Source organism: Vicugna pacos, chromosome 13 (genome assembly GCF_048564905.1).
Source record: "Vicugna pacos chromosome 13, VicPac4, whole genome shotgun sequence".
NCBI lineage: Eukaryota > Metazoa > Chordata > Mammalia > Artiodactyla > Camelidae > Vicugna > Vicugna pacos.
In genome coordinates, this window is record NC_132999.1 from 10,084,218 (window position 1) to 10,095,657 (window position 11,440).

General features: G+C 37.8%; 1 protein-coding gene across 4 annotated transcripts in view; it reads right to left on the minus strand.

Annotated features, from left to right (window-relative positions):
- IFI44 (interferon induced protein 44) overlaps positions 1-6,284 on the minus strand; it is a 38,060-nt gene extending 31,776 nt beyond the window's left edge. For all 4 annotated transcript variants that reach the window (XR_012079006.1, XR_012079007.1, XM_072974143.1 and 1 more), the window contains exons 1-5: positions 6,199-6,284; positions 5,512-5,945; positions 1,503-1,539; positions 590-785; positions 285-434 (exon numbers count right to left, since the gene is read on the minus strand). Coding sequence is in view for 2 of the 4 variants with exons in the window: in XM_072974143.1 (XP_072830244.1) it covers positions 285-434; positions 590-785; positions 1,503-1,539; positions 5,512-5,935 (807 nt within the window). In the remaining 2 variants the exon portion in view is untranslated. The remainder of the gene's footprint in view (positions 1-284; positions 435-589; positions 786-1,502; positions 1,540-5,511; positions 5,946-6,198) is intronic.
- Between the last annotated feature and the right edge of the window lie 5,156 nt (positions 6,285-11,440).

Consider the following 11,440-nt stretch of genomic DNA (forward strand, 5'->3'; position numbering starts at 1 on the left):
CCCATGTGAGTAAATTAACATAGTTGGATTTCTGTTTCACAGAGCCAAAAGCAATTGAATGTATAACAACATTCAGAGTTGCTATGACAGCTATGACAGAAGAATCCTTCAGGTGTTTTAATTCTCTGTAAAATAAAATATCAAAAAGCAGCAAAGGATTTTGAACAAGTGTAATTTAAAAAAAAATCAATGTCAATGCACTAGAGTCTGATATTGTTGAGAGTGGGCAAAAATAAACATTTTAAATATCAATTATACTTTCTCAATAAGTAACTAAATCATACCTTGTATCTGTCAGGAATGTGGCCTTTTAAGATGTAGGGTATGTCACCCATGCAGAGCCCTTCTTCTGTCTCACTCAGCCCCAATGAGTCACACAGAATAAATGGCAAGGTGTCAGCATTCTTTCCATCGTTTATAAAATATGTTCTGTACTGTATAGGGAAAAAAAAACTTGAAGAGTTCATTTTTTAAAAAACTGTAAATTGAAATAGAGTTTATCTGTAATGAAGTTGATCAGCAAAAGCCTGTTCAAATCTAAGTGACTTGAGCAAAGACACAAAGGCTGAGTGACCTAGAATGGACTCACCTTATCAGAGGTCCCACATGTATAAGAACCCACCAAAGCCTGGTTTGTTACATGACCTCGGAAAATAGACTTTACTGAGTTGAGAAAGCTGGACTTGCCAGCTCCAATTGGACCCAGAAGCAGAATTCGTGTTTGGTGAACCAAGTCTCCATATGGTTTGTAAGTTCTTATGGCAGACAACAACTTGTCCTTGAGCCTGTTTAGACAAGACAATTTTAAAAGTTGACTAAGGATAGGTCACAAGGCCTTACCATAAACTTTCCTAGAATTCAGTTTCTTTTCTTATAGGTTATTATTTATTTTTGATTAGCAACTCATGTAAAAAGACATGAAACTATCCTATCTCCAAATCCTATTGTTAAAGAAGTAAAAGCAAACATAGCACTTTTAACTAAAGCAAATCAGACATGAAACTTTTCAGATTTAAGCAACCAGGTCATATACACCCCTGAATAAATATCAACTATGTTGAACATGAAGATAAATTATCAGCAATAAACTTCAAAAACCACAACATAATATGTGACTTCTGAAGTATATGGAAGTAGACAATTTCTAACATGTTCTTGGAGTTCATGATGGGTGTTCCCTACCTGCCAACCACCCCTTCCCTAAAGTAGCTGGAACTGGAACTGTAAGAATTCTAAGTAAAAATGTAGACAGATGTATTCAGCCAAATAATCATTTTGCTTCAACTACATAAAAACATTAGAAATATCTTCCATCTACTCAGTGTCCTTTTTGTTTTAACACTACTATTACCAAATATTTTATGATTATAGATATAGTTTGTTCTGGATGATCCACAAGTTTTCTATGATAATTTGTACTACCAATTTTATTGACAGAAACTGTAACAGAATAAGCCTACGATAACGAACAGAATGATAGAACATTAAAAACATTGACTTACTCTATGACCCCTTCCATCCTCCTTTTGTCCAATAAATCTAGAGAAATAATCAAATAACAATGACGATTACAAGCTGTTGAATGATGGACACTAAATGAATGTCAATGAATTCACTATGGAAAAAATGCATAAATAGCCTTTCGGTAGGAATAGTGCAGGATAGTGAAAAGCAAATGTAGAAAGTTATGGGAAATCTTCTTAACATCATCACATTTGAAGAGTCTAGAGCTAGAGTCAAGGTGGGCACTGAAAGACTATAGTGTCAGCAGATTTTTCTCCCCAAATTACCGAGCAGTAGTGTGTGACTCACTCCAACATGGGAGATGAGGGCGGGGTCCTCTGTAAATCACAGAAGCAAGGTCTAGAAACATGGACAGACTAGGGAAAGACAGGAAATACTCTAAAATATTTTCTCCTCCATAATCCAACAGATCTGAAAGGGATAATGTGCAAAGACACACAAACAAAAACAATCACAAGCACTAGATTTTCTCCAAAATCTACTATTAATAATTGCGCCTCCTGGAACTTCCAATCCAATTGATATTCTTCTTGCTGCTTTCAAGAGAATGTAGAACTTCTGCCTAGCCAATCAAAGAGCAGTGAGCAATTCAGGGGTGGGCTTAGGTCTTCATTTGAACCAATGAGACTCAGGCCCAGAATTCTTTCCTTTCTTGAAAAGAGACACTCTTTTATGATGCATTTAAAACTGAAAGGATTAGGTGTAGTAATGCTGGTAATTCTCTAAACAACAAAAGAATAATAACTGTGTGTAACATTTATAAATATAGCTATCTGTATGATTACAAAGAAAGCCTCTTTAAATGACCAAAAGTAGAAATAGTCAAGACTATGTTCAATGACTACAATAAAGCTAGAAAAGGAGTGTAAACAAAGGGAAAGGCAACCTCTTAAATAGCTTTAACACCCAAAAGGAAATTAAAAAAATCACAATTGTAAATATACAGAAAATAACAATAATACAAATACTTTATACAAACCTTGTGATAAAAGTACCTTTCATGACAAACAAGAAAGAAGGAAATAGAAAACAGAAACAGAAAAGAATGAAAGGGAACAAACCTTAGAAATATCAGAATATAACAGAAATACAAATCCATAAATCGAAAAAAGGATAAATTAACATAGTAATTAATTAATTAAAAATGTGAAATAAATAAATTGCTAACTAGTCTAATGAAAGAAAGCCAAATTCACAAAAGGTCACACCATAGCTCACATACCAGAATGGTTACATATTGTAAAACCAGTAATAAAAAACGTGGGGAAAGATTCGGAGTGGCAGAAAGTCTCGTACACTGCTTGTGGTAGTGGAAATGGGTATGACAGTGTTGGAAAACTTTGTCAGTCTCCACTGAAGCTGAACATACACATACTCGATGACCCAGAAATTTCATACTTATATTCTTCAAAAAATATGAACATACATGAACCAAAAGACATGCACAAGAATATTTATAGCAATATTATTTGTGATAGTCCCAAACTGGAAGACCCAAATGTTCACCAAAAGTGATTTGATTTTTTCTTTTAATATGATAGAATCATTGCAATGGAATAGTATATGAAAGTTAACAGGAAAAAATACTACTACAGATAATACTATGGCTGAATCACTAAGGAGGTAGAAATTGAAACAACTGGTCTGTGATACATTCGCTCGCTTTACCAGGTAACACTTTCAGGGGAAAAAATGTGACTGGGCTCCATTTTCTTATAAATATGCTAATAATCTTATCTCCTGGTAAATAGACTAATGATATTTGCTACAAGGACAGTACTTATCTCTTGAATGTCCTTGGCAGGAGGTCCCTGGCTAAGTATTATTTATAGTAAATAAATCTAGATTCTCTGGGTTTATGGGGCATCACTTTCTAGAAATGTCACATAAGCTAATTGTGTCAGTCTGCTCAGGCTGCTGTGCAGATTAGCTTAGACTGGGTGATTTAAACAGCAGACATTTACTTCCCACAGTTCTGGAGGCGAAGTCCCACACCAAGATCAAGGTGTGGGCAAGGTGGATTTCCTTCTGAGGCCTTTTCTCTTGGCTTGCAGGTGGCTGCCATCTTGCTGTCTGCTCACAAGACCTCTTTTTGTGGATTCGAGGAGAGGGAAAAAGTTCCCTGTTGTCCCTTCTTATATAGAAATGTATCCTATCCCTATCAGATTACAGCGCCACTATTATGACCTCACTTAACCTTAATTATTTCCTTTGGGGGCCCCATCTCCATGTATAGTCACACTGGGTGTTAGGACTTTAACATATGAATTTGGGGAAGACACAATCCGGTCCATAGCACCAGCATGTAAATGTTCCATAACCTAACCACTCTTTGATATATAAGGCGGCCCACAAACTTAGTTTTGAATCCCTGCATGTTGTTCTTAGCCAGAAAGCATATGTCAAATACGGAAAGGAAGAACCTAGGAGCCACACAGAATATCCTAGTACTTTTTCTGCCTTCTCTGAGATTTTTGATTGGCTTTATTCTTGAAATTATTAGTAAAACTTGATTCTGGGTATGACATTTGATTTGTAGAGCTCTGGTTTTACAATCCAATCCCCTTATATTAGCCCAATCTTTCACACACAGTATTGAAGGAAAGAAGTCAGACATAAAAGAGCATATACTTTGCTGTGGTTCCATCTATATAAAATTCAAAAATAATAAGTATTAATGTTAATATGAGCCAGAAAGATGGTTACCTTTGGTTAGTAATAACTGAGAAGAGTCTTAAAGGAGTCTTCTGAAATGATGGTAATAATCTATTTCTTCATCCAGGCAGTGGTTATGTCAGTGTATCCAATTTATAAAAGTTTGTCATTTGATATACTGATCAATTATGCATTTCCTTTAATGTATTATACTTCAATAAACAGTTTACTTAACTGGTTGAGGATGGTCAACACCATGACATATCCAAGTAAATTTACCAGACTTCAACAACAAGAAGTTTTTAGTTGTTTGGGACAGTGAGGAAGAAAGATTAAATCACTCAAGGAGAAACAGTTAAAAATACTACAAATAAATACGCCTAACCTGAGGTTTTCGACAATTGTAATGTTTCCATCAGTGCTGTTGAAACATTACAATATTCCCCCAAATAAAGTGTGCTCCATGAAATATGTATTCTGATAGTCGTTTATGTATAAAAAGCACAATTAGTTTGGAACATGCAAATGCTCAGGGAATACTATTCCCAGGAGCCCTGCTTTTAAATGGATAGTTATAAGAAACTATTTCATAGAAGAAATATAAATGGCCAATACACAGAGACCTGTTAGTGATCAGGGATACGCAAATAAAATGAGAAACCATCTTTTGACCATGAAATTGATAAATATTCTAAATATTAATAATAGTAAAGACTGGCAAGGATACAGGGAAAGAGGTATTTCTGTAACAGTCCTGGGGATAACAAAGACCACTGAAGCTTTGTTGTCTAATGAAATGCAAAAGCACATAATTCTTAAAACAGCGATTCCACAACTGGGAAGTTACCAAAAAGAAGTAATTTTGTGCACAGATATATGCATGCATGTATCACAGAAGCATGGATTATAACAGCAAATATAGGAAACAATTGAAATGTCCTTTAATAGAAAAATAAGGAAATTAATTTTGGCCTTTTGATATAATGGATAGAATGGGAAACTGCAGTAGAAAGGGTCCAGTGCTAATCAAGAGAAGTTCAAACTCTGATTTCTTTCTGAGAATCTGACAATCTTCAAGTTGTTGCTTTCTCTCTCTTCCTTCCACCTTACCTCCTAATCTCCCACCCCTTCCCCAACAAACTCCAGAAAACCCTATATGCTTCTTTCGACTGTAGTTGTGTTATAGAAAACAGATTGTGGCCAGATTTCAGTCTGGGCCGGCTGGAGATGAGGACAAGTAAAAAAGTCACTGTTTCTTACAGGGATGAGCCAGCTAGAACCATTCACACATAAAGACAAAAATTCTGTGTAGGATGATCTGGGTAAACCTACCTTCACATCGAAAAACTTCACATTCCTGGAAGGAAATATATCCACATACTCCAAGTTTTTCCTTTGTTTCTGGGCTAATATACATCCTTTTTTTCTCTAGATTTACACAAAATTTACAATTATCTTGAAACACCATAGATAGCTGGAATGGTCCTATTTTGCATTCTGAAATTTCAGTCTCTTGAAAGACAAAAAGGGTGATGAAAACATATTCCTCTTTGTCGTTCTGCGCATACGCCCCAACAATGTAATCTCCAGTGTAAATCACTGTTATAGTAGGTCCTTGATTAGAGCATCTCTCAAGCAAGCCTTTACTGGAGAAGTCATGGACACTGGCCTTATAGAGAAGGCTAAACTGCTTTTCTCCAAAATAATTTTGCAGCACTTTTTCTTGCATCCACGTTAAACAAGTTGTCACTGCCATACTTCTCAATCTAGTGGAAAAGCAAACACAGTTTCCATTAAATATTGAAAAACAGATTACATGCACTGTCACAAAGCTTGCATTTATGCCCCTTATTTACCTCTCAATTGTACATGAAATGAGTAAACAGAGGGTGAATAGATAGCAAGAAAAATCATTAGCTAGTTTTTCATTCTAAATGATTACTTTCTGATTTAAAAAAAAGGAAGAAAAACCATTATTTGCAAGTGGCTAGGAAGAGGGGAAAGGAGCAAGTCATTTACCCGTTTGTAGAATCTCTACAAGGGCTGAAGCTGAGACTAGCTGCTGCGTCTGGACAGCGAGGCAGGCACAAAGTGAAAGCTGAAAATTTCTCAGCAATGAGGCTTCCAAGACTCAGGGAAGAGGAAACTGAAACTCAGTGTGACCCAGCCCAACTGGCTCTGTGCCAGCTTCCCTCCAGTGAGCAAGTAAAAACTGCTCCAGCTAATTTTAGATAGTCAAGTCACGTAAAAATAAGACGGCGAGAATCAAGGAATGGAAGTCCGAAGGAATCAAACTATGATAGAAGAAATTTTCCTGTATTGAGCTATAGGGAAGTTATTCTGGCTTATACATGAGTTAACTGGAATTTTATGCTAACTGAACAGCCTGTTTGCAGCCTATCAAACATGCATTGTACATCTGCTTTAATTATTAAAGAAAAGAGCACACTGACCAGAAGTAAAGAATGTTCATGTTAAAAATAAAGATTTAACGCCTCCGTTCCTGGGGCACCAATGCTGGTCCTCCCTAGAGGATAAGGCTCCCTTTCCAGGGCCAAGGCCGTGCTGACTCGCTCTGTACACGCTGATCTGTGTTTTTGTGTTTTTTTATTTTTTTTATTTTTTGAAACCTTGAAGAAATGTTTTCCTGACTTACTTAATGTTCTGTGTTCTGACAAGATACAAAACTGTGCTGGAATCCATGCTTCTCCAGAGCAGTGCCTCAGAGTCATGTGGGACGTGGGCTTCCAGGCTAGTCCTCAGTTTGGCTCAAATAAAACTCTTTTCTCTTCTTATTATTGATTATTGATTATTTTTGTTGACCAAAGCTTAGAGCTCACTACTGTCTTTAAGTGACTTTTAAAAAAATTTTTAAGAAAAATTCAGTTTCTGTGTATGTACAGTAAAAGTACAGTCCATTCTAATCCAGAATGCGTCTCAGATTCGTTCACTGCTCTTGATCCCGGCTATCGCTAAGTCCTAAACCAACGTCTGTCCTTCTGGAGACTGTTGACATAGTCTCCTAGTTGGTTCCTCTGCTTTTCTGCTTTCCTCTCTCCAGTTCTTTCTCTTCAGCACAGCCAGCATCAACTTGATTTGTAAAACGTTTACTAAATCACATCAATTTCACACTAAAACACACTTCTCTGACTTTATGTTGCTGGGAGCGAGGGGCACAAACGTGACCTACAGACTGAACACAACCTGCAGACTTAGAGGGCCAACATGATTCTTTTTCTTCTTTTTTTTCTTTCTTTCTTTTTGTTTTTTCTTTCTTTCTTTCTTTCTTTCTTTCTTTCTTTCTTTCTTTCTTTCTTTCTTTCTTTCTTTCCTTCTTTCTTTCTTCCCTTCTTTCTTCCTTTCTTTTCTTCCTTTCTTCCTTTCTACCTTCCTTTCTTTCTTTCTTGCTTGCTTGCTTGCTTGCTTGCTTTCATTTTTTCAGGGGGGAGTGTGGGCATTTTAAATTTGAGTGCTTTTATATCATTCCAGTTCCCAATTATCCTCACAAATCCCCTATTCTTGGTTCTGACAAATTTAAATTAGCTTCCTGGATCAGAAAGAAATTCAAGTTTTTGACACTATTAAAAAACAAAAGCAATATTGAATAAAAATATTTTAAGCAGTTTTAGGTATTATTTACTTAGTTAAAAAAGTGCCAGAACTTATTATATGCTTATTATTTGCCAAGCTGTTTCCATGTATCTCATTTATTCATTTCAATAACCTTATGAGAAAGATATTAATATTTCCTCCAGTTTTCAGATCAATAAACAAAATACTGGAATTAAATAATTTGCTAAACTTCATTCTGCTACTGAATTTAAAGCCAAGATTTGAGCTATAATCTAAGTGAAAATAGCATGATAATGGCTTCATAAGTACATATATTTACCCAAACTGGTCCAATTATATACTTTCAGTAATTTAATGATCTCGGTTATACCTCATTATAGTTATTTTTAAAAGTCCAAAATTTCCAAACAGTATATTACCTTGGTTTTCCCTGTTTTGTAAGAAAGTTTGTAGTACTATTAAACTGCCTGGCCACAGTTTAAGGGCAATGACATACATAAATATACTTAGATAATGCATTTCATTGATATGAAAATAAAAGTAAAAAAATAACATCTAAGAGATCACTGATCTTCCGCTGAATTGATGCTCTTTTCAAAAGTCATTCATTGTCTGCTTACTCTAATGTCTCTAGCTGTGCAAGGTAAGCTTCCTATTTGCGTTCTGAACTAAGAGTCTTTCCTTCATTCTTTCCTCCAGAAAATATTTACCAGACACCGACCATGTGCCCCCACTGTTCTGAAGCCTAAGGATGCAGCAGGCAAGACAGATGAAGTTCCTGCCCCCATAAAGCTACATTCTTCCCTGGAAGGCAGACAATCAACACAAGCGTCATCCAGAGAAAAGCACTGTGAGGAGAACAAATGAGAACAAGAGGAAAAGGAATGATGTGAGAAGGTGTCTGCCCTTTACACCACGTGATCAGGGAAGGTCTGAGGAGATGACCTTGAAAAAAAAAGACCTGAATGAAGGGGCCACAGTACCATGGACATGTCTAGAGGAAGGGCACTGTGGGCAGAGAAGGGCAAGCACAGACAAACTTGGGTGGCAGTAAGGCCAGTATGGCTGGAGTCAGGTAGATATGGAAGAGAAGGAAGTCAGTGATCACTCTGGTAAGAGAACGAGCGTAGGGCACCTAGGAGGCTATTGCAATATCAGGTGAAAGATCAAGGTCACGTAGACTAGTGGCAGTGGGGGAAGCAATGTAAAGTGGTCGGAATCTGGATGCCTTTAAGGATTAAAAAAAAAAAAAACAAGAGAACTTGTTGTTGGACTGGACACGGGGAGTAGGGAGTAGGAATGAAGGAAAAAGAAGAATTTAGTCTGATCCCAAGGATTTTGGCTTGAGCACTGAGTAGATGGTGGAAGCATTGATTGAGATGAATATACTAGAAGACTTCTTGAGGGGAAACTAGGTAGTCTGTCTTCCACTGAAACCTAGAATTGCATACGTAATATAGGGAGTTGGGTGCATGAGATCAGAGACCAGGAAAGTGGTCAAGGTTAGACTTTGAATTTGAGAATCATCAGCGTATAGATAAATTTAAAGCTAAGAGTGAGTTTAAATGAATAAGGGCAGCCCTATGGACCAAGACCTGCCCCTCTCCCCACCATCTACAGCTCATAATGATTAGAAGGGTCTATCCAAGAAAAGTAAAGAAAAGTAAAGAAAATCTAGAAGAGTAAGTTATCCCAGGAGCCATGTAAAGGAGAAAGTGATCAGCTGCATCCAATGGTGGAGCTCTTTCCTTCAAAGCCTCTTCCACTTATACATCAAGAAAGACTCATTCTCTTCCTGAGGAGCTGGGAGCTTGAGGGATGGTCTTGTCTCACTGTGGGGAGAGGGCATTTGGGTAGTGGTGACTACCTCCAGCTAGGGAAATCCTGGGCAGTGCTAGACATGAGAATGTGACTCGACTGTGAAAAAGAGAGTGAAGCTGCAGAGAAGCTGTCTCCACAGAGCTGAGCGATGCGCTGTGGTCCGTGCTAGCAACTGGGAGGGAGGTGTCCTGCCCTGGCCACCGTGAATGGACCTTCAAGGATGAGTGTTTTCCATTTCCCTATTTTCATGCTCAGTGAAGAGGGTCTCTTGCCAAATGGGCCAATCAACTGAGGGTCTTAATGTATTGGAGTCCACTGCTTTATGTGCTGCTGGTGACATAAGACTAAAGCTGATTCCAGCAAGGAAACATAGTAAGGTTTCTGAAAAGCTGTGATGGGAGGAGCAGCCTCAGGCAGAGAACATTGAGTAATACAAAAGGGTTTGTTGATGGGGATGGTATGTCTTAGAGGTAGAGCCCGTGCTTAGCATACACAAGGTCATGGGATCAATCCCCACTTTCTACAATCAGGTTCCACTGCTCCCTGGAAGGCTCAAAAGAGCAAGAGGTCTTTTTCCATTTTGAAGACAGCTTCAAGAACTCAGACTGGAGCCAGAGGGTCTAACATCACCTGAGAAACAGCTGTCAGTTCAATTAGAAAGTGGGAATCTTAGGGTAATATTTGACACAGTCTCTGTATCGTCAATAGAATGGAAATAAATAAGGCTTAGCTCCTTAATAATAAAGAAACAAGACATGCAGATGGGAAGAGAGATCATTTAGTAGTCTGGACTTACCTCAAATTCTTTTAAGAGATACTGTGCAATCAGCATTTATCAAGATGTAGTTTCAAACCTGCTCCCCACCTCCCCTCCAACATACATACAAATAACCCAAGACTTAGGTAGCTCTTAAATCATGTCATTTGAATGGACCAGCTCCTTCAAGAAATTGATATTCCCAGTTTTTCTATCCCAAAGTCTTTGGAAAACATAGATGCTCTCTAGGAGATCAGAGGTGTGATAAGCCCTATCTAAAATCCTGTGTTGGGGTTCCCTCTTGCACATCTCCACTGGACCTTTTAGTGTCAAGGATCCACTATATATGTTGGGAGCATTCCAAGTGTCTCAAGCCTTTATAAAGGGGATGCACTCCGACTGTTCAGACAGCCTCAGCTAAATTTCAGGACAGAGGTGTGTCCTTCTGTTATATAATCTGTAGATGACAGTCATGCCATTATTCTTGAAAGGCCCACAGGCCACATTGATAAGACTGACAGATAACATTTCTTCTTTATCATGTGAAGTATAGGGCTTTGTCAGATGGGAATGAAGACTTCGGACATGTTGCTTCCAGTCAGTGTCCTTGACCCTCACGTGGTACTGAGAAGCTCCCCTTTGCTGACCACACCCTTCCTCTTGGTCCCTCCAATTCTGTCCCTCTTTCATACTTCCCCCAGAGTTATGGCCAGTTTCTCTTCCCTCTTTCCTCTGGATGGGTGACCACCTTGTAGTTTCTACAGAACTGGGTTCCTCTATTACTTTTTTAATCCATAACGATTTCCTAAATTCTGTGTTCAGATTCTTTCATGGCCTGGACTCCCAAGGGTCCACTATGGATGTTAAAATATCTGAACATGGTTTTAGGATTTTTTTTTTCACTCTCCAGATTAAAAAATCTTAATTTTCAGGAGGACTCAGGAGTTACTCAGTGAGTAACTCTGGGAAATGGAGAAAGAACCATATACAAGGAAGTAAAGAAAAAAATTACAAAAGTTGCTATTTTAAGAGGTTATTTAGCTACACGTGGTGCCCATTTGAAATCTCTGACGTCCTATCATGTAGATGAATCACTTTTTTTTCCTCCCT